This window comes from Pungitius pungitius, chromosome 1 (assembly GCF_949316345.1).
Source record: "Pungitius pungitius chromosome 1, fPunPun2.1, whole genome shotgun sequence".
NCBI classification, from domain to species: Eukaryota; Metazoa; Chordata; class Actinopteri; order Perciformes; family Gasterosteidae; genus Pungitius; species Pungitius pungitius.
Genome location: NC_084900.1, coordinates 2,511,630 through 2,535,348, shown reverse-complemented (window position 1 = coordinate 2,535,348; position 23,719 = coordinate 2,511,630). Strand labels below are relative to the sequence as shown.

Here is a 23,719-nt window from a genome sequence, read left to right as displayed (position 1 = left end):
AAAGAGTCAGACCTTGTCTTTCGAGGTATTTTCATATTATGGAAAGAATAACGTCAGGCAGGTAAAACCTATAAATAACCTGCGTGAAAACCTGTGCAAACGTTTCACGATGACGACAATCACAAAATCCAGGGTTCACAGGGAAAACATTATTTTTGAAATTTGTATCCACAGTTTAAATGAACTATTCCAAGTAAGATCACACCAACGGTTTAACTGTCAAGCTTAGCAAGCAAGAAAAAAAAAACATTACTCTCCGTTTATTAGGATTTACATTTCAGACCCCGGCTTTTGGCCCACATAAAAATAAACAGTTTTATTTGTCATTGAAAAAAGTAGGAAACAATAGTATCAACCTGCAGTCCAATTTCACAAGTTTCTTTTTATTTAAGGACAAAAATATATTGTTGGCCACAGATTAAGTTTAATTCAAAAGAGGTTTCATCAGTATCATACAAGGTGTTGAAATCTGGCTCAGTAAGTATATTGATTAAGTTATATTTATAGTTACCATCACCCAAGTTACATTTTTGTTACATCACTCACAGTTAAAATGCAATAAATGTTGTACATGATCTCTGTTCATATATTCACACACATGAGATAAGATATCGTGACAGTTCATTTTCTTCAGTTTCATTCCACCGGCCCTTTTCCCAGCAGCCTCGTTGATGTGTCATCACATCAGCACAGGTGTGTTTGATTGAAGGTGTGGTGGTCCCGTGGCCTTTGTGTTGTGCATGCCGTCCCGATTACACCTGTTCATCCTGCTATGAAAAGCCAACGCGGCTGCTGGGAAAAGGAGACATTTGCACCGTCTCACCAATGATTAGATATTTTAAGGGAAAACCGACACCATGGAAGGAAAGGAAAGCAAAATTGAATGAATACGCAGATATTCAGAGAGTCTGCAGCTGATCTCAGACTATAGCTCAGCAACGCGTTCAGCAGCCTTCGTCTAAGAGGGGACATCCCGAAGATGATCTTCAGCGAGCGTCTGCATTGGCGTCGTCTTCACATATATATTAGATATAGAACTTTTAAACCCTTCCCTGGGACCTATTGCACAAATACATATTTTCTTCTCACTCTATAAGTTAGTGGGGCTCGATCTAGTGTCCATCCATGTGAGTCCGGACTCATTGGCAGTAGAAGGTGAGCACGTTCTGCTGGTTTCCTCGTATCAGCACCACTGGGCAGTGGAGGCCGCAGGTCAGAGTGTCCATCCAGGCCATGTACAGAGCACTGGAGCAGTCTCTGTGCGGCACAGGAAGGCTCCTGGGAGACCAAAACAAAAAAAACATTTACATGGACGTGACCGTGACAAAGCGCATGAGGAAAATGTTCCCAAAGTCAAATGAGTGCACGCTGTGGGTTGCAGGGAAATAAAACAAGCGGTCACCCTTCCCTGTTACCCTGGCATGAAAATACCCCTCATCAGGTGGCTTTTTGAAAGCGGTTTGCATCCTTATTGATCAGACAGTGCGTGCATTTATCTCTCTGATGTTGTGAGTTTCCCCAAGCTCGATGTAATAGAGATAAATGAGTGAAAAGTAAACTCGGACAGAATGAGATGAGAAGAACCCTCATAAGGTCAGAGATGAGACGCTGCACGCCTCTTAAAAAAAAATGAATTATGTAATTTCGAAACAGGAAACAGAATTTGGCATCATCTGAGCACTGACTGTTCTTGTCTTATAACACTAATGATACTAATTATAATTAACATTTTTGATTGGCTGTTTTTTTTTGCCTCTTTCGTGTGAATTTAAAACATTTGTATGTATTCCTTCACTGTGTACTCACACGAGGACGAGGGCAGCATGCTGAGAGTTCCTCCGGATGATTTCATTCAGCCTCACTATACTCTCGGACTGTGAAGGGAGGGGGGGGCGGGGAGGGGGACATCATGCCGATAAGCAGAAAACCCAAGAAATTTTTCATTCATTGCTTCCAATTCACTCGGGAATAAGGACCAGCCACCGTGTGTCTGTTGACCTGAACGCACTCACGCACCTGAAACCTGAAGGCCTCAAACTCTTTGTCTGATATTTTCCACGGGGTGCTTTGCTTCGCCCCGCTGACCGAGTCGCCTTCCTGCTGTTCGCCGTGCAGCCTGAAGGGGGCGACACTGTCCACGAACCTGCTGAGGCTGACGAGCCGGCGGGAGCAGAAGGTCAGAGGTCAACGTGCGACACACATGGAAAACGACGGAAGAAGTGTCTTTGTCATGTTTTTCTATGTGACTGTAGTATTTGCTTGTGGGCGGAGCCACCCACGAGTAACGCTCTCTTGAAACGGTGCGCGGGCCTGTCATTACAGACGGACCCCTTCCTGTATCAGTGCAGGTTTTCTGGACCTACTTTTTGGGGGTGGGACACCTCTCGCTGTCCGTTATGACTGTGACGTTGGAACAATCCAGGCGGAAATTGTTCAGCAGAGTGATCATCCTGGTAGGAAACAACAATCTCAGCCTCTCTTCAAACGCGATCTGATGTTATTGCTAAATGTAAATGAATACCGTTATGGGTTTACATCAACTTAAAGTGGAAAAACTGACATATTGTCATTCCTCGTTCAACCGACAAGCTGAAACACCCACTCTTTGCGGCTTTCCTCCATGTTCTGTTCGTCTCCGACGATGAAGACCCGGATCCTAGTGCGGCGCCAGCGCTTCCTCCTCGTGAGCAGGTAAGGAACCAGCAGAGTCAGACCTTGAAGAGAGAAGAGAAGGCCTTAAAAAACTGTACTGCAAAGTCGTGTCGGGGATCGCGCATGCCAGCGCGGTTTTGGATCTGACCTCCGTCGTCGGCGATCCAGTAGATGTCGATGCTCTTCTTGCCCTGGTCGCTCTGAAACACCGTCTTGTCCTGAGTGACGCCCTCTTCCCCGGGGAGGGCGTCGGCCGGAGCTGCCAGAGGAGGAGGAGTGAGGCGCATGCAGCCACAGGCAGCAGGACAACGAGTAGAGTAATGTATTATGCTCACCGGATTCCGTCTCTGGAGATTTCTGGTCTTCGTCTTCGACAGATTCATCGAACTCAAAGGCCTGGTTGACTGGAGGAGAGGCACAACATTCTCCGTTTACCATTGTTCAAATACGTTAAGGTGTAGGAAAGCATGGAGATGCAATTAACACGAAAGGTATTGTAAAGGACTGGATTTGAAACCTTCAGAATCCAACTGCTCAGAGACATCCAGCCCGTCCATCATCCTCAGGATGCACAGGCAGTAGTTGGCGTCAAAGGTATCGCTGGAGAAAAAAGGAAGTTGAGTTATGAAATAGAATCCTGGATGCAATTAAGCAAGTTTTGTTCCTGCTCCTAGAGACACTGGATCTTAGCTTAGCAACACTTACTATATGGTGTTAATATAATCTTCAATGCTTTCAGGTGAACTCTCCCTCCAGTTTGTCTTGAAGCCCAGAACCATAGTGTTGGGCTTCAGCTTGCCAAGACCAGAAGCCTTGAAAATGAGAGGAACAATGTTTAAAAGAATGCAAATTTGGAGGTATTCCTACAAGAAATGGTCGTAATACTTTGCACTCAATAGATGGAGACAAAAATAGGGAAAAACAGGACCGGGGGAGAGGGAAGTATCTCAACATCTGGATCAGAGGTTACAGTCGGATAAATGTGCCAGATGTTTTACCTGCAGCAGGTGTTTAGCTCCCACTCTGACACTGTCGGCAGGGAACGAGCTGTAAAAGGAGTTCACCTTCCTCTGGTTCATCCACTTCAACAACATGTCCGTGTCGTTGGCCGCCCGAGTTTGCTTGTCCCGTTCCTGCAGGAGTCGGATATTCAACAACAGACGTGTATCATTCCTCTCATTTTCTCTTTTTTGGCGGGAGGGAGGGGGGGGGGGACTAAACCAGTCGAGGTGGAGAAGGACTGACCATGATGACGTCTCCACAGATCATGAGGCATGTTTTTTTGGTGAAGGAGCCAACAAAGTCAACCAGAGCCGGCCGCTGGTTCGGTGGCCCGGTCATGACGAGGCACTGTGGTCTGATGGAACACACATGGGACTCCAGTTCAGAAATGGATTCATACAAACACACACACACACAGACAGAAGACTCCATGCCGGCGTGTGATTGGAGGAAACACGCAGGCGCTATACGTCACCTACCTAAAGTTCTTGACGTGATCCTCGACACCAGACAACCAGACGGAGCTGGACAGAGCCATGTTGTATGTACTCGCCTGCACCGACGATCCCCAGTTCACCGCTGTGGACGCACACACACACACACACGAGTCAGGTGTCAGAAGAAGAGGCGGGGCGTTGCCTTTTGGGGCCGGCCGAGTCCGTACGGAACTCACTGGGCTTGTTGAAGCTGACGTAGACTAAGAGGGAAAAGATGATGCTGAAGGTGATGAGGGCCGCCCACCAGGTGAACAGGAACATCAGCACCACGGAGATCACGGCTCCGAACAAAGCCGTCCATTTGCTGTAGTAGCGGAACAACGGCCTCCAACCTGACGGGGGCGATATGTATAATCACATTGAAAGGGTGAAGGTCGACTTGTTCTGAATATGTTCAGTACGTACTGCTGTTGCAACTTAAACTGTGACCCCCCCACCCCCCCACCTCCCCCTCCTCCAGGCTAGGCTATTATACTCAGGTGTCAACATCTGCGCTCTTTGGGTCGGATTGGTTGGAAAGGCGTGCACGCTACTTTTTGGCTACTAAGTGAGACCAGGTAAGGTTTGGGAGGCCATGACCAGCAGGTTACCCACCGGGGGAGTTGACAGTGGAGGCGTAAAAGCAGCTGAAGTTGATGAGGGCGTAGGAGCACAGAAAGAAGTTGGAGAGCAGGGCCGCGGTGGTGTTCAGCTGACCTGTGACCACGAAGGAGAGAGAAAGAAAAAAGAAAAAATTGGCTTATCCAGACAAATGTGTGAACTAATAAAAACAACCATGCTAGATCACACCCACCAATGAGAATTAAAATCTGAGCAATGACGTAGCAGAGCAAATAAGCCCGCAGGGGCTCATCATTTTTGCCGTAACCTTTTGCAAAGAATCCAATGTATGGGTAGATGTTGTCTCTGCATAGACACTGGCAAAGGACGCAGACAACAGAAGCTCATTAGTGTGGGCACCGGGTCACATTTGTCTGCATGTAAACATTTGTTAGCATGTATATATAGCATTTAAAAGGACTATTGTTTAACCTGGATCACTTTTAAAGCTTTCCAGTTACATGATCCGCTTTATAAATACGACTTTCTAACGTCTCTACGTATGCACAGATTAGACTTTGAATTCTTATCGAAGTTAATCTTTCCATCATAGAATTGCAAATTACAATTTAGCCCAATTTAGAAAAAGGGGTTAGAGTTCACACCTGAAAGATTTTAGGGCCGGAGACGAGGAAGCCGAGGGCGGACGACAGGCTGGCAGCGTATATCCCCGCGTGGATGATGTAATAGTAGGCTGAAAGTTGGCCCATTGTCTGGTTGGAAAAGTCACCATTGGAATGAGTATCAACATCATCATATTCCATCAACCTGAGCCTGAAAACTTTACAAAATAAGTAAGCTATATGTATATTTCTGTTCTATAACTTGGGGTGGATGATACCTTTGAACTGGGGCTCAGGCCATATTTACAGTTTTGTAACTCAGTGCAGGTTGTGAAGTTCCAGCCGTGGGCACAGCCCAGACCCACACAGCCAGCCGTGTTGTTGCCCGTCATCATGTCACTGATATTACCGGAGGCGTCGCGCAGCATGCACGCCCCTGGGAGGGAATGAAGGCGTAAACATTACAGACCTGACGGGGAACCAAGAATTAACCTTTCATGATTTTATTGGCTTTTTTTGGGCCATGAAGTGTTTGTGTCATTACATATGGGGTGTATTTGCTTTTATGTCCGCTTACACTCCCACTACCCTGCAGTACACTGATGAGGGTTGAGTAGCTTGAGTAGCTTACCGGCGGTCACAGGGATAACTACGTAGCTGAGTGTAGTCCAGAAAATGGCCATGAAGGTGCCTTTGGGGATGGCGGTGGCAGGGTCCTGCCAATGCAAACAATACACATGTTCAACATCTGTGTATTCCTTGTTAGTGGCCACGATGTAAAAAGCATCTGCATCTTCTTTGTCTTCATACTTTGAGGTCTCCGCAGATGTTGACCCCAGACAGAATGCCAGTGCAAGCAGGGAAGAAAATGGCAAACAGCTGGAAAAAGTTAGTTCCTCTCCAGTCTGGTGTTAGGTTTGCCACAAAGATATCACCTGGTGACAAGTCACAAAAACAGTAAGTATATATTCTTTAAAAATAATGAGGATATGATGTATCAAAAAGCAGTGTTTCATGATGAGTCGGAACTTACCACTGTACCCAAAGATGCCCTGGGCTTGTTTCTCTATTGTGGGGGGTATGACTGTGCCCACCAAGTAGTTGACAAAGGATAGCATGAGAGCTAAGAAGAATAAATACTGGGCCTGAGAGACAAAGAAAAAAAGATGAAAATAAACACGTGACTAAAATGGTAGACGGTGAATACAGTACGATGTGTCACCTTGGACTCCCACTCCATCCCGGCTATTGCAATGCACAGAAGGACGGTCTCCGTGATCACGCCGATAATACGGGCGTCGTTGGCTGAATCGACCATGACGATACCGAAGTCCTACGTTGCAAAGCGCAAATTATTCACACAGACACAAGCATCCATACATGAAAACTGCCATCAAATCCCCCCCCCCGGCGCTGCAGTTTTTAACTTGACCAAGAGGTTATTGCCTTGTCAGGTACCTCTATCCTTGGGGGTCATGTAAAACCAACAATCCCTCATACACCTTTGAGCCACATTTACCTTCAGCAAATCGCGGACCACCTCTGAGAAGCCCATGGTGTTGAGCGCAGAGGCCAATGCGTTGCCAAAGGAATACATCAGTCCGATTGGAGCACCAATCTCAGGGCCCAAAGAGCGGGAGATCACAAAATACGTCCCTCCTGCCATGATGCGGAATCCCCAAAAGAGAGCAAGGGAAAAATAGCTGAATTTTTGTATTGTGATATCGTGCACGGCTTGGAGACACAGCAAGCAACTGACCCGAGACCACCTTCCCGTTGGTGGCGATGGCGGAGATGGAGAGGGCGGTTACTGAGGTCACCACCACGGACATGGCGAGGATAAGCCAGGTCAACACTGAGATGAAACAGTACAAGCTCATCTTCATTTTTGTCAAGTTTGGAGTTGAATGGCAGAGAAAGGCTTTACATGCATGCACACAACTATATAAGCTTTAGATGTCACATGAATTTTGATATTAAGTATGTGGCCTTTTATTACCAATTGCACCTTCTGATGGCATGAGTGGATCATGAGGCAGCGGGAAAAAAAACACCTCGCCCATACAGAAGAGAGACTCCTTAACTTGAGATAAGACTCAACCACAAACTCAACTCACAAATGCCGGCCCGGGATGTGATCCACGTGAGCCGGATGAACAGGATGACTCCCCAAATGTTCAGCATACTACGAATCTGTGTCAAAAGTTTAAAAATGAAATTGTTAAAATATCCGTCAAATGTCGTGTGTCCTCCACCCAAACACAAGTGTGCTCACCGTGACTCCCGTCACCCAGCCAAACCTAATGGGTTGTTTCCCCTGAGGTTCTGAGCCCTCCTGTTCGATGTCTGGAGCACTGACATCTCCCAACTCTTTATCAGTGACCGCCATATCCCCCTGCGTCAAAAAAGAGACATTTTGCATGATTAAAAGCCTTCTAAAATGGTGGATGGTGGGAAGGGAAAATGCATTCCCAGCAGTGCCGCTGCTAGAGGGCGCGAGTTGTGTGCGAGGTGGAAGGCTGACCCCGTATGAGCTGCGGAGAACCTCAAGAGATGGACGGCTCTTTATCTGATGGTTTGTCAGTGCGATGTCATAATGATGCGGCTGCGGCACCAGGTCGATCGTGCTGTAGACGGAAGACCTCCGCAGCTGCGTTTTTGAGTTCTGGCGCTCTGATGCACTGTTGGATAGGAGATGTTTAAAAATGTAAAAAATGAACAACAAATATTGCATTACATTTTCAATAGCCATGAGCTGCAGTACCTTTAAGATGCTGCTAGATACTGAGATTGTGATATGACATAAAGAAATGGCCTTGAAACGATGTTTTTAGAGAAACTTTTTAGAGACCAAAAAAAAAACGTTTCACTTTTGTTTGGTTTCACTTTGTTGTTTGCATTCTCGTAAGAACCCAAGACGAAGAGTCTCAAATATGTTACAAAGGAAACATCAGTTTTCCAAAATGTAATTCCACTAATTTATTTTTCCGCAGCAAGCATCACAAACCTTGAATCCATGTCTGGTACCACAATGGTTGGAGGGACCTGGAAGTTTCCATTCCTGGGTTCACTGGGGACCAACCCCCCGAGCTTAGACGTGAGCTGCCCCATCGGCACGCCTCACTAAATCCTCTGCAACAGAATGGGTAAAAAAGGGCCCAGAATACAATAAGCAACAAATCTTTTTTTCACAGAAATGACGGTGCTGAGAGATGCTGCCTTGGTCCCCTGCCAGCACATCTGGAGCAGTTCCTAAGTCACATGGTCTCACACGGACTACGCTGAGCTGGTTGTTGTTCAGTCTAAATGGGACTGATGTGGGTCACGCATGTAAAAGTGCGTCTATGTCTCAATCTGCCTTGCTTCCATCTCCACCCATCGTTCGAACCACCGCCCTAAGCGGACCCTTCACCATTTCCTGCTGCGTCATGGATGCCGTTGTTGGAAGAAGACTAACAGCGTTCTGCTGGGTGAAAGTCCCGTGTTTGTTTAGTTTTTATTTGACAAACTTCAGTCTCAACCAACCCTGACTCGAGTAATATCAGGTAAGGTGATTTATTTATTATTAACACATGGCATTTAAAAAAAAAATTGATGAAGTTGCCCTTTAATAAAATGAAATCACAAACACGGCGCAGCTTTAAATATTCTCCATAGTCACCCGGCTGCTACAGGTTTTATTCCACTGATGCCGATTCAGGCCATGAAATTAACTTTACCGTTTGTCTAATTACTGATTAAGCAGAAGTCTTGAATCCACGGCAATATGTGGCCGTCTTCTTTTCTTTGTATTTTATTACCCTTGAGACAGCTGCTCTTGAAATTGTTGGTTATTTTATGCAAAATTTCCCAATAAACATGATTTCTTTGCACTGAGAGCAAAACTACATCTGTAAAGTTTGTTTGTAGATTTACAAGCAGTAATATGTTTTTCATGATATTAAAATAACCTAAATAAATGATGTGAGTAGGCATAGAGTTTCTTTTGATTTAAATACTATAAGCATGGATGAGTGTGGATTCAAGCAGTAAAAGAAGTGCAATAACATTTAATAATAATAATACAAATGATAATAAAACAATTTTTAGATCAATAGGCATTTGAATAATACCAAAATATAACAAATAATATAAGTATGGCATTCAGAAGAAAACACATTTAGAGTACTCACACAGGTTACTTCTATATCAGATGGATGAGCTGTTGGCAATGGGTGAAATGCTCCTTTTTATCTTCCCACAATGCGACTCTTCACATTTATACATTCACAGAGGAGACCTCCCCTCCCATCTCACTTCAGCTTCCTCCCCTCCCTTCATCATCCCCCCCCACATCACCCCCCCCCTCCCCCACACACACACACACAAATCTGAGCAGTGTGTACACTAAAAAAAAGATAATATCCCTAAATATGTAACTCACTTTGGGTCAAAATATGATGAACATTAGATCTGTTTGACCTAAAATAAATTGCTTGAAACATAGAAACTTGTTAAAATTTCAGTTGTCATTGTTTACATAGTTTTTTCCAACCCAAGAGTAACCCTTGTGTATTTTATGCTCTCCTTATTGAGTGCGTGGTAGCTTTTCTGAGAACATCGAACCTCAGGGAATGTGTTTTTCTTTTTCTGGCAGCAACTGATGGCAAATTTCGTAGTAAACAGAAGAGCAAGTGGGCGTTTAAAGTTAGATACCACAGCTGAGCGGACTCTATGTTTACTGTAAACTCAAAGCCCATAACAAGCCTCCGATCAGCACGGAAACCACAAAGAAATAGTTGCCTATTTAACTTGACAAGAATAAGATATCGAAATAAAAAAAATTTAAATGTAGAAGCACTTAAATAGCACTTACTATGCCAGGGCTCGACATTAGCACCAGGTGGAGGCTTTTTATACAACTGCTCAGTGCAAGTGCATGTGTAGGAAAACCCGGACGGCAGACACACAAAAGAGAAAAACTGGTCATAAAACCAAAAAATCAAGAAGATATAAAGGGAAAGACAAGTGCAGGTCCAGTTGAGAATGGCTGGTTTATGGGACAAGCAATTTCAAAGTTGAAAAAATAAAGGACCATGAATTTTCCGTTGGCCACATCAAAAGCCTTTTGACGGATGAAGACGACAAAAGTGTTTTCTGTGAGGTCTGCACCAGTTCGATGCAAGGAGCTAAGAGTAAAAATGGGCGCTCACTGGCAAAGAAAGGAGCTGCGACCATGAGGAAAGGGAGGGAAGAAAGGTAGACTCTGCTGTCGGTCAGTCCTCTGACTTCAAGGCTGGTAGCCAGAGGAGCACCAGAGTGTACAGTATGGGGAAAATGAATGTGTTCTTTACAAAAAAACAAAACACAAAGTGAGTTAAGGTAGAGGATTACTTCTCCGATAAAGAGAAGATCGCTAAATTTGCCCGGCTGCATATTAACGGTAAGGCCAGGGAAGGCCCTACGGACCAGGAAGTATACCGGCTGAGGAAAATATAGCAGAAAATCAATAATGATCTCAGTGTTGATGATGAAGTTTCCGATGAATAATCTGATAATAATAATATATAATAATATAATAATAATATATACTGTATATATTTCAGCTAATGAAATTCAAAGGGATTGATTTTTTGCTTTTACAGGAAACGCACAGCGACAGGAACATACTTGATAATGTGTCCTTAATTTGTGATATTTTGAACATGGGTTAGAGTTAGGGTTCATTGGGCACTAAGACTGGTCTCATTTCATTAGAACAGGAAAAGGCGTTTGACAGGGTTGAGCACCCTTACCCCTGGATTACTCTAGAGAGGTTTGGCCTCAGCCCAGGTCTCATAGCAATGATTGAGGTTTTGTAACAGGACATTGAGAAGGTACTGAAAATAAATGAAATTCTTAGTGCTCCTTTTAAATTGTGTGAGGAGTTAAGACAGGGCTGCTGTATGCCCTGGCTATTATTTTGGCCAAGATTGTGCAAAATAAGAACAAACATGGAAGATCTGGTTTCAAAGGGTTTTTACAAAGTTTACGATTTTGTCATTTTTATTAAATACCAGGAGGAGGTTGATAGACTGGGTACGATCGTGAAAGACTTTGGCAATCTTTCACCTGCAAGGAATAACATGGCAGAGGCAGAACTGTGATCAACAACCTGTTGGCATCTGCTGTGTGGCATAGGCTGGCGTGCATGGAACCACCCAAAGGCCTCATACAAAGAGTGCAGGCCATCTTATTGGAACTTTTTTTAGAAAAAACTGCACTGGGTCCCTCAAAGTGTCCTGTTTTTAGCAAAACAAGAGGCAGGGGTGGGTGCACATCCCCAGTAGAGTGAAAACTTTCAGTTTCCAATTCTTACAAAGGTACCTTACAGGTCCATCGCAAGTGATTTAGAGATACTGGAAATACAGGACGGCAGAGCACCAGATCTTTTTTTTCTCATGGATTTTACCTATCCCCAACTGGGCTTCCAATTTTGATCACGTTTCTTCAAACTCATTACTTAGATTTAACATTCAGATTTACAATTAACATTTACATTTAGATTAAACATTTATATTTACAATTAACATCTACATTTAGATTAAACATTTAGATTTACATTTAACATTTATATATAACATTTATATTTATATTTAACATTTATATTTATATTTAACATTTACATTTAACATTTATTATTTAACAACTTTGTGTTACTGCCAAACATTGTACTTGGAAAAGTTGTATTTACATAATTTTGTCTTTAAATGTTTGAAAAAGTGACATGAATACTGTCCTGCTTTTTTTATTCATAAGATAATTCTAACTGTACGAAAACTGCGCAGGATTTTAGAAGGTGCAACATTTTACGAACGGCGCCCCATACCTGCGTGACACTGCTGACACCAACCGCTTCTAATACCATTATTATTCTTATTACTATTACTGTCCACATTAATGCTCATCACAGACTTTATTCCTTCCACGTAGTGTTTGTGCCTTCTTGCCTCGCAGGTTTCCATGGAACGTGGTTCTATCTGGACCCTGATGCTGACACCTGCTGCTGCTATTATAACTATAATTATTATTATACATGTGAATCACATTACCGTTGCTGCTCTACTTCTACATCTTTGTGCTTTCCCTCCCTGTAGTGTTCCTGCCACCTTGGTTACTACTTACAATATTTGAATCATTTCTGTCATTGTAAGTGAATGTATTGTAGATCTTTCATGTACTATTTTTTTGTGTACACATGACATCCATTGTAGTCTGTCCATCTCGGGAGAAGGATCCCTCATCTGACGTTCTCCCCATGGTTTCTTCCCTTTTTTCCCCATCAAAGGGTTTTTCATTTTTGGGGGAGTTTTTTCAAATTGCACACAGTGTTTTAACTTTTATAGCTGTAACGAAGAATAATTTCGTTTTGGCATTATTTATTATATTTCTTTGATTACAATGTATTCCAACTCTTCAATTTATTTAAGTGTATTTTAAAATAATTTTGGTTCTATTTATTTCAATGTAATGTAACGTTTTCAAAAGGTACATGTAGCAAGTCATCCAACCTTTTAAAGTCTGGAAAATTTTGACATTGAAGTAATTCCACTTATATTCGATCAAACTTATTCGGTTTTACAAAGAACGCTTGACGGATTGGTCCGTGTCTTCCATGAACTCGGGAGCGTCTTTCACGGTGACATTGTTTGCTGTTCATTTATAGGTGAGGTCACTTTCAGGGTTCAATAGGGCGATGTATGAGGGTCTGATGACAAAGCAAATAAGTACAATGATTATTGATGCCACCTTTCTGAGAAGTCCATCGTCCCACTTTAACTTCTTACTGATATTTTACAGTATCTTCTGTCTTTGGGACAAATGTTTGATTTGCCGTTGAGTGGAACGTATATTTCCCTGTTTCTCTCTGAAATTTAGTGAAGTAAAATGTTAAAAAGATGACATAAGCGGCATACTAACTAATGTAACTAAGTAACTAATGAATAATGCACACAGCAGCGCCCCGGTGTGTGTCTTATTTTTATATTTCTATCGGTGAGTCATGCCCTTAATGAATGATTAATATTCTTACGGTTACTAATAGACTTATCGGAGAGAGTCTAAGTGACCCAAAATACACTGCTAAAAAAATAAATGAAAGATCAGAATCAGATCTTGATGTGAAAAAAAAATAAGATAGATATCTTTTCTGATGTGGACAGTTAAATATCTTAGGAACAAAAGGATGGCACAACCTTTGATGGAAATAAAAGTTTACAGAGGGCTCAAACACCCCTCAAAATCAAAGTGAATAAATAATGTGGCGGCCTGGTCAATTGTGCCAAAATTCAGTTTCTGCCACCTTAAAATGCTTCTCCACAGCTTGACAATGTGGCGGAATGCTCATGATGAGACGACGGATCTATCATCTAAGGGCATCAGAGAGGAGCAACTTGGCAACGACTGATGGACCGAAACATGTGCCCTCCTGGAGAAGCAGCTCCTGTAGGGTTCAGAAACGGACCCCTATGGTCCCTATAATGATAGTCAACACTAGTGGAAAACCAGTCAAAGAAAACAAGAGGGGGTAATTTGAATTGGTCTCCACATGCAAAACACCATTATTATTCCCATTACTATTACTGTGCACAAAAATGTGCATCACAGACTTTGTTTCTTCCACGAAGTGTTTGTGCTTTTTTGCCTCGCAGGTTTCCATCGATCGTGGTTCTATCTGGACTCTGAGGCTGACACCTGCTGCTGCTATTATAACTATATTTCACCACTTAAAAGCTGGCTGCTGCCCCCGAGGCAAAAGTCGCAGCCCACGAGGATGAGGTGATCGAAAGCGGGGAGTAGCACCGCGAGCCGTACGTTCCCGGAGAGCCTTTCAGTGCCTTCGAACGTACAATTACGTGCAGCAGCACTCAGCGATGTTCAGCAGAGAACCATCACCGCCGACAGATGCAATGCTGCACTCCTACAGACCAGCCGCTCACAGACTCGCTGAAACAGCTGTCCATCATAGCCCAACGCCACTCATAAGCAAGATAGATGTCATTATAGAAGTGTACAAGGCTGCAAAACGAACGAAGATCTTTTCTCCATCCCTGTCCAAATAACATCCAGGTGAAGGAGGGCTATAGCAACACACAGCAGCTCAACAACATGGCGGTGGGAAGCGTGGAGGCAGCCCAAGAGGACCTGATCAGGGCCGTGAACGTGGCCAGAACATCGGCGTCCATGGGGAGGTCCCAGGACCGCCTGCCCAAGGAGAAACCCAGAGGAACACCGGCCAGAAGAGGACGTTCGCGCCCAACATTGGGGACTTTTCCAACGAGAAGAAGAAGAAGCAGCTGGAGACGCTGTGTATCATGGGCAGCAAGACGCCCAAGCTGGACATCAACAAGGCCACCGGCAAGCAGATCAGAGATGGAGTAAGGACTACATGCCGGCGACGTCGTCCTGCTGAAGGACAGCCAGGCCCACAGAAACGACCTGGCCTGTGGGAGTGGTCGTCAACACTCTGCCAAGAAGGGACAAGAGGATCCGGAAGGTGGAAGTCAAAGTGTTTTTGAGACCGATCTCAGAAATGGTTGTAGACAGTTACGATTCTTCTCTTAGTAAGACAAATATATTTTGTGTGCCGACAGAACTGTGTGTAATTTGTGTGGAAGTAATTTTGTAGTGGCATAATATTATTATACCAGGGAGTGTTCTGCCATCTGTAAGAAATGCTTACCTGGATTTAGTAGCTCTGGTTGCTTGAGATGAGTAGGTGCTGCCACCTGGTGGACAGTGCGCACGAGGGAAGGCGCGGTTCATTGTTATTGAGATAACGTTACCACAAGAGAGCACGCTGATCTGGCTTTAAGCTGAACTCTTCCTCAAAGAGCCTTCTTCCACACGCGAGCTTAGGACATCATTTGTGTGGTTGTGTAAATGGCGTTTAGACAATTTCTAAAATATGTTGAATCTATGTTTATAGATGTCACAAGAATTCTCCGCTAAAAACACTCCAACACTCTGCTAGCTCTCGTTGTCATGCCATCCTTGTGCCACATCGTTTTACGTGGTATTTATGTATCTTTTGTTTTGTCTGTTTGTCTGATCATTCCTCTATGAGTAACTGCAGAGGGTGTAAACAATAAACGCAAAAAAATCAAGACTTGTCGTTCATCTTTATTCATAAGGAAAAGTGTTAGCTGGCTTTTTCTCGTCAAGAGGAAACGCAGGTCGAGGGCAGCATACTCAATTTGAAATAAGAGGATCTCCTTTCATTTCATAAATTTGTCATGTGATTTTTGAGTTAGAATGAGAGGTGGGATTCAGAAATGAACAATACAGCTGCTTCTAGTTAATATTTTGCACCAAATTCTAATTCATTGTCGTAACTTTGTCAGTAACCAACGAGACGCTTGACCCATAAAGTACAAAGGGAAATCTTCACCTCACACACCGGGACACACAGCACTGTGTGCGTCAAAGAAGCCACTGAACCAACCTGGGTGTAAATTTCGAGAATGTGTAATCATTTATACCCTTTTTTTAATTACCCAGAAAGGTTGCTCAACGAGGTCACACGAGCCACAACTCTGCCTTCTGCAGTGGTTTTGTCCTATTTATTTGTCCACAAACAGCTTCTTGCCGTCAGTGATGTGTGTTCACTACATTTTGATTCCGAAAGCTTTTAAAATTAACTCTGAGCCAAAAGGAAAAAAAGCTGACAGCAACTCGGCCCTTTACGTCAAGGGTTGTGCAACTGTGGTCTGAGATGTCGCAGGTACGAGCGCAGGGGAGGAGGCTTTTGTGAAATGCTACACATGCAACAGTCTTATTGTGCTCGGCTGAAGATTGCGAAAGTGCAGAGGACAATTTGTCCCCAAGCCTCGTAGAGTACGTCTTGTGCCCGTAATAGCAAAAATGCAACATTAAAAAAGCGTTTATATCAGTATGGTTTTTATGGCAAAAAGGACACGACTATAAAAATATAAAAAACAAAAGATTTTATACATTTCTCGACCAACCCTGATTTGATTGGAGGTATTTGACTCCAAACCACAATCGGCGATCTGGCGGTGGCGCTGAGCAGGGGGGCCCAACGAAGCCGTTGTCTATGAAAAGTCGTCCGTGGGAAGAGGCTCTTTGGGGGAATTGTGCTCTGAAGCGCTACTCTGGCTGTTGGACGCCGTTGAGCTAAGGCTCGTCGTCCTCTTTGCCCGCCACGCTGCTGCTCTTCTGCTTGCCCTTGAACGACTTCCCCAGTTTGGTTGACAGCGCCTGCAGGACGGTGCCCTCGTCCGGCGAGGAGCCGCTGCGGCTGCTGCGGACGCTGCGGCTGAAGGTGGAGTTGCTCCGGCTCTCCGAGTTGGTGCCGTCGAAGAGCTTGCCCATGAAGCCAAGGCCGGCCTGGCGGATGTGGGAGCTGCCGGCGAACACGTAGAGGATGGGGTTGACGGCGCTGCTGAAGTAGGCGAAGGCCGTGACGTTGGGGCGACCTCTGAGGGCGGCGGCGATCACCGTAGGGCTGTCCTGCAACAGGCCGACCACCTGGGGGATGGAGAGGGAGGTCAGGAGGAGGGAGGACGCGGCAAAAACAGCCCAAACTAATACAAAATAAAGGCCTGGTGAGAAACACGGTGACGTGGAAAGTCCACATTCCCTGCAGCGTATTTCACCACCAAAAGCTGTGAGGAAATGTGACTTTTCAGCAAGTTGAACCAACTGCGAACTAACCAGGAACAAAAAGCTTGTGTTATAAGGTGATTTTGGATTCAGAACAGAGTCTTCAAATATAATATTCACAAAACAGGAAAATTACAGGAATTTAGAGGGTTTGAAGAAAGTTTGCCCCCAAATATATCACTATTTTGAAACACGTTCGGTAGACAAAAAGCCAAACTTCCATCACCTCTATGATGTTGACAATGTGGTAGGGCAGCCAGAACAGGGCAAAGGCACCGATGATCAGCAGGATGAGGCGGCTGCCCTGTGCTCTCCGCTGGAACTTGGCACTTTGCAGGCGGCAGAAGACGGAGGAGTAGCAGGTGTTGATGAGGGAGAACGGCACCACGCAGCCCATGATGGTCTCAAACAGGTACTGGAAGACCCGGTGGGCCACGCTGTTCCAGTGGTACGGTATGCAAAAGCTCAAAGTGAGGTTGTTTGGCAGTGTTTTGCTCAGGTTGCTTTGGTGCAGGAGGAAGGAACACAGAAAGAAAGTCAATGGGGCGGCAGATGGGGGCTAGAGGTAGTTTTCTGATTTCTGTGACAATGGAAAGGAAGAATTTCCTTAATTTGTCCAACAACAGTTTTATCCATGGTTGTTTGTGAGTGACAAAACTGTTGAGCAGCATTAAAAAAAAATTTACATTCAATTTGGAATTCACATATATTTTTCTGTAGTGCACAAAAATGTGTTTATTCCCATCAATTATCGTATTAAGGAAGACATTTTTTGATGTTTTATATTAGTAATGGTTTGTTTTTAGTCACATTTGATTGACCTTTTTTGTCCCTGTCCTCTTTTTCTGCAAACATCTTATCATATCTTAACATCTATGAGAATTTTAATATCTGAATTGTCAGCAAATATCTTAATATAATATGAAATTAAAGCTTTACCCCATAAAAATAAAAGGCAATTAACTGAAAGTTCTTTTGACAGACCCACAGATATGAGTTAACCTAACTACTAGACTTCAGTTCCCCTTTCTCTCCTGCAGCAGCAGCCGTGATCCACCTCAACGTAACGCTCGGGCCTCACCTGCGGTAGAAAGGCATCGGCAGCGACAGGACGAACGCCAGCACCCAGACCGCCAGCAGCAGAGCCAGCAGGCTCTGCTTGGTCCTCATCCTCTGCGACACGAAGGGCCTCGTCACGGCCAGCCAGCGGTCCATGCTCATCAGGCAGATCAGGTAGATGGACACGTACATGTTCACGCTCGACAGGTAGTGCACCAGCTTGCACGCCGCCGAGCCAAACTCCCAGCCGCGGCCTCCGGCCAGGTAGCGCAGAAAAAGGGGGGCGCCGAGCAGCACGGTGGCGTCAGCCAGAGCCAGATTGAGCACCAGCAGGCAGGTGACCGAGCGCTTCTTCACCCGGCAGAACACGGACCACACCACGAAGAGGTTGCCGGGGAGACCCAGCACCAACGCCAGGGACAGGATGGCGATGCCCACCTGGGCGCCGACGGACATGGATGGGGGGGGCGGCGGGGCGGAGGTGGTGATGTTGGACGCCATCGGGAGAGCGTCTGATGTCAGGTCGCGGTTTTGACAAGTGTGAACCTGACACAACTTTTCAACAGACAAAGCTGGCAGGAAACAGGATGTGTTGTATTCAGGTTACAACGCCACAAAATATTGCCCCAAAAATGTGGTACATTGTCTGCTTCTCTGCATCAAAATTTTTCTTGAACATAACAGGGGTCAAAGGTCATGATATGGCTTGAAAGTGTATGGCTTAATTTACTTCCCCTTTTATTTCTTCTCTTTTTTAAAGTTCTAAACTGTCAAAACTGAAATGTTTGCCTTCATTGTTAAACCGGCCGTCACTTCAGTACATTTACATAGTTACACCAACTATACCAACTATGTCTGAAAAAATAAATATTTTGACCGATTCTTGTGCACCTTACACCTTTTATGTGTGATTGAAAGACTGATATCATTCACTTTCTTGTATTTCATGCATTTCTTTTGCCAATTTTACTTTTTTACTTATGTAACAGTGGAAGAGGAACTAAAGATTAAAGAGCCCTGTAAACATTTAGAACAGCTTCATCGAACTTCACAAATCTTTAAACCACCATTTATTTTTCTCATTTGATAAAAATGCCGAACAATCCCACTACTGCAATTCCAATGATAATGATCAAACTCCCAGATGAAAAGTAGCCATGTTTTGCTTGTAGCATATCTGGAGGAATTGAAGTGGCCCACTGACCTCCCACTGCTCACTGCTGATCTTCTCTTCTTTTAACGGCACCACAATAACTCCACTCAGAAAAGGTTACCATCTAGGTGTCCATCTATTTCACGGCTGGTTCCCTCCCGTGCTTTGCTCTCTGCTTTGGTGACAGGGTGTGGACATTAACTCAATCCAGCGCATATATTGGGCAAGAGGGTTGGTGTGAGGGGAAACCCGGTCACAACAGGAAGCCGGTTGTTGCATGCGACGCCGCTGTGATTCCTCCAACATTCATATTTATATTGCAGATGAGGTCACTGAATACTACCGGGTGCTTTGCTGGAAAAATGCTTACAAGTGCAAAACCACAGCTCATGGCACAGACGTTCAGTGAGCATTAAGGAAGAGGAAAAGAGCGGGAATTCAGAAATGAATAATGATTGTGAATAAGAATCAGGATGTTGTTGATACACCAGTGTTGAATCCTCTTTTCTCTGTATTGCTAATTCTGTATATTTCTATAGATGTTCACGGTAAAAAACCAAACAATCCAGTTCTTCTCCTTAAAGCTGTGCGACTTTTGCAACATCGACAAAAAATGAAATGTGTGTATCGTGCAAGGAGTTCCCTCGTCACCCAGCTGTTCACTTGCCATCAGCTCTACATTTGGATTCTTTGAGCTCATAGATTGGATTTTACTGTTCTGATTTCCTCACACTGCTCTCACTCATCAGCTGGCCAGAAACGTGACGAATGAATGCAGTTCGTCACCAAGACGTTTGCCATATCAACTTCATAAGGCCATGGTACGTCATTGTTCTTTTTTACAGATTCATCCAAAACCTCTGTCTTTAGGTAACTCTACATGTGTGGAGGGACGGGTGTATTGGTTGGTAAATTAGAAATCTAAAGAAAGAAGAAAGACTCAAAGCAAAGCATATCTCATTCGACACAGTGGGGCCCGATAGCGGTTAACTTAGTCAACATACACGATATAGCAAACATCAAAACAAAAATAACAATACATGCTAATATAAGTTCAGCCCCGACATAGCCTTACTGTGCGTTGATAGGGTTTGCTGTGCTCTCGTAACACACAAGCTGTATCCAAGGGGGTAGAGGAAGCTTTTCCTTCTTTGGTGAGCTCTTTGGGCTGGAAGTGAAGACCGGGGCAGCCCGACTTCTCTTCAGCAGCAAGAAAATGGTCCTTGACGCAAGCTGATTCAGAAAGTTGATTTGAAGAGGCTGTCTCTGACCTCTCATCGACGCAAGCCAATTTTGAAAAAAATGCATCTGGTGAGATACTGCAGTCTTAACCTTGCACTAACCATCCTCAGTATGGAAAAGCTTGATTTGAAGAGATCCTACAGTCTTAACCTTTAACCGACGAGAGCCAGTCCAGAAAGAAGGTTTGAGAGTGTCCAGAGCAAGGGGGGCCCCTGTGGTGTCTCTGGCTTAACCAATCGGATGTCAGAGCTGTTTAACCAAGAGTGAGAATTCACACCTAAGTGCGAGGACCATATTGTTGTGGGGGTTTATGTTCTGCAGCAGAAATGCATTAAAAAGTCAGCATTGGTTTTATGCTACGGTGGGAGCCCAACACCCTGTCCAGCAAAGCTGCTGATGAAGGGCCCGGCTATTGTGCCATATTGAATTCAACCTGTGACAGGCGGGGTTGTTTCAAAATGTTGCAATGCAAGTGATGCCTTAACCACTGCATGATGCCTTATACACCGTGTAACCCATGATTATGCATACATAAGGTTGGTGTTTGAATTTCAACATTAGCGTTACAAAATGAGAGGCGGATGAGTTGCCGCGTCTTCACTTACGTGTCTTTCACCGCATCCTTGATGCTGTTGAACCTGCAACACACGCATTAAAAGACCGAAGAAGGATGTGTGACATACTTGCACCGCGTTGATGACGTGGTAGGGCAACCAAAAGAGGCAGAATGTCGCCAGAATGAGCTTCTCGCTATGAATGCGGCGGCGGAACTTTGTCTGTCGGATCTTTCGTAATATGCAGATGTAGCTGACTATATTCGCCCCATATATTCATGGATTTAAAATACCCAACACATGTCCTGCACGTGTTCCCCCCCCCAAACCTCTCAGTCTCTCTCTCTCACGCTCTCTGTGTCTCTCTGAGTCTCTCTGAGTCTCTGTGATTGATGTGTCATGCTTGCTCTAACACATAGAGTACTGAAAGGCAAAGGGGTGTCCCACCTGGCCTGTCACTGCCCTGGCAGTCTGTCAAAATCCTTACAGGAATTCCACCCGTGGAGATTCAGCTCAAAAGGTGAGTCCATTTTTCCCTACGTGGCAACACCCCGACCCTTTTGGAGCAAGGCCTCGACGGCCTCGTCTCTACGTTGTTGTGACGGAACAGAAACTCCTCCGTTCCATGACCTGCACGTCAGGCCCGACATGGCGGCTTTGTTGGGTCCGGCGCCGCTGCAGAAATCAAAGGCCACATCTTGTGGCCCGGCATGGAAGTCCTGCTGTGGGGCGCTCCTCTTCTGCTCGTCCACCACCTGTTGGGGTTGGGAATGCTATTCCCTGATGACTGAGAAACCCTTATAACAGTAAAAATACTAAGTGTCTACTGAATCAAATGTTTTACACTAACAGTCGTGGATGATTTCATCAGTGCTTTCTGTTGAGGAAACTGGGTAATGTGGAAACATTTCTAATTGAGTAATAATGTTGACATATTGTATACCAAATACAGTATGAGCTGAAAGGATGACCTACCACTATGGACCTATAGCTTAAGTCTTAGGTCTGTTTAGTCATATTTTTTCATATATTTTTTTCCTTTTTAATGACACTGACAGTACAACCCCCAGTACTAGTTCAACCAATATGATGTATATACCAAAAAGCCATGTAGCGGATTTCCTGTTGCATAACTCTCCCCTCAGCCAGATTGTTCCTCTTCATAACCGGCCTCGGGCTGAACCTTTCCTTGCACTGAGGACAGCTGCACTGAGGACAGCTGTACTGTCCCTTCTTGTCCTCCTGGTCCCAGCAGTCCTCGATGCAGCGTCTGCAGTAACTGTGTCCACAGGGGACGGCGACCGGCTCCTTCAGCAGGTCCAGACACACCGAGCAGCATAACCCATCCCGGTCCAGGTCAAACCCTTGTCGCTCCTCTTGTTTTTTGGAAGCCATTTTCACAATAAACTATTTATTGAAAAGACAAAACTATAGCTGGGTTTCATTTGGTGTGAAAACACTCGAAAAAGACGGCACGGACTCTCTAATCAAACAAGGAGTGAGGCTTTTGCAGAGCAGTGTGTGAGGTTCATGGCTTAACGTCTACCAACTTGGGCCGATGGTGGGGCATGGAGTAGTGTGATGCGCTGGGAGCCGCAAAGTTGGCGGTTCAAATCCCAGCTGCTCCCCCCAGTCGTGGATAGCTGGCACTCACTGACAGCCAATCAAATTGCAGCTTTATTTTCGCAGAAGACTGTGGTTCGATTCCCGGACGGGGAGAAATCTTCATTTATTGTCATTGTATTTGCTTTACAACAGAGTGTACACATGAACAGTTTTTGTACTTTTTTGTTTGTTTGAAGAAAAATAAGACTTGTTAGCATTGTCCATTTGTGGATAGCTGGCACTCACTGACAGCCAATAAATGTGCAGCACTGTTGCCACTGTCTAAGGTGCTGAAACACCTTGTCCAAGGCGCTGTAAAGCTAGGGGGGGGGGGGGGGCGCTGTTTCCAATGTCCACCTACTAACACCTTTAATCTAGCAGTGAAGGATCGACCTGAACCTGAGACAACCAGTGACACCAGTCTGAGAGGAAGGATCGGCCTCTACTGTGTACTGGGACTGACAGCAGCTCTACTGGGATTTTATTTATTTTATTTTATTTTATCTGCAAAAAAGACTAGTGATCAACACAAAACACGACACATCAGTGAAGAAGTGATCAGTGAAGAAGACAAAAGGACAGATGTTTAGAGTCACTATCAGCTTCGTGAAGCATTAAACTGAGACCTCCATGAAGCTGGAACACCACGCGTCCACCAGCCCACAGAGACCCGTCCACATCCAGGAGCCCTGGTTCCTAAAGCTTCACGCTGCTCCACTCAGGTCCTCGTTGTGCAGCACGGCGCTCTCACCTTCACCTGAGGAGCGTTGTTGCTCGCTGGGATTCAGACAGGAGATCAGACGCCGTGTTTGGAGGCGAAGGAGGTCTCCACAGGACCAACTCTGCACCGAACCAAACCAAACCGTGACTCACACAGCAACACTCATTGATTGGGCCACTGTTTAAGCAACATAGAGAATAATATAGTTAATGATGTGGTTTGTGGATTTTATATTCAGTATGATTAATTATCCTAAAAACCTGTCTCCCCCATATCAGAATGGTTGGACCCAACCTGGCACACGCTGCTAAAAAACATGGACGGACGAGCCGCAAAAAAACGACATTCCGCTGCATTAAAAAAGTCCCTTCAAAGTAAAATCACAGGATGATTTTTTTTTTTTAATTCTAATTAATTAATAAGGCCCG

At 44.7% G+C, this 23,719-nt stretch overlaps 2 protein-coding genes across 2 annotated transcripts; both read right to left on the bottom strand.

The window, feature by feature from the left end:
• Nucleotides 1–368: 368 nt before the first annotated feature.
• LOC119223077 (solute carrier family 12 member 3-like) lies at nt 369–9,539 on the bottom strand. Its single transcript, XM_037480185.2, has 28 exons — nt 9,487–9,539; nt 8,322–8,446; nt 7,839–7,995; nt 7,590–7,709; nt 7,432–7,507; nt 7,074–7,169; nt 6,834–6,973; nt 6,537–6,647; nt 6,348–6,459; nt 6,125–6,249; nt 5,946–6,030; nt 5,593–5,750; nt 5,357–5,464; nt 4,945–5,068; nt 4,746–4,847; nt 4,328–4,483; nt 4,134–4,233; nt 3,898–4,009; nt 3,651–3,785; nt 3,358–3,464; nt 3,170–3,252; nt 2,988–3,056; nt 2,801–2,911; nt 2,603–2,714; nt 2,364–2,450; nt 2,017–2,152; nt 1,807–1,874; nt 369–1,278 (listed from the first exon to the last, which is right to left on the bottom strand). The coding sequence occupies exons 2-28, from the start codon at nt 8,423–8,425 to the stop codon at nt 1,140–1,142; spliced, it is 3,033 nt and encodes a 1,010-aa protein (XP_037336082.2). The 5' UTR covers nt 8,426–8,446; nt 9,487–9,539; the 3' UTR covers nt 369–1,139.
• Nucleotides 9,540–15,452: 5,913 nt separating this feature from the next.
• Nucleotides 15,453–19,350, bottom strand: ltb4r (leukotriene B4 receptor). Its single transcript, XM_037480024.2, has 4 exons — nt 19,221–19,350; nt 18,039–18,588; nt 17,184–17,460; nt 15,453–16,822 (listed from the first exon to the last, which is right to left on the bottom strand). The coding sequence occupies exons 2-4, from the start codon at nt 18,515–18,517 to the stop codon at nt 16,469–16,471; spliced, it is 1,110 nt and encodes a 369-aa protein (XP_037335921.1). The 5' UTR covers nt 18,518–18,588; nt 19,221–19,350; the 3' UTR covers nt 15,453–16,468.
• Between the last annotated feature and the right edge of the window lie 4,369 nt (nt 19,351–23,719).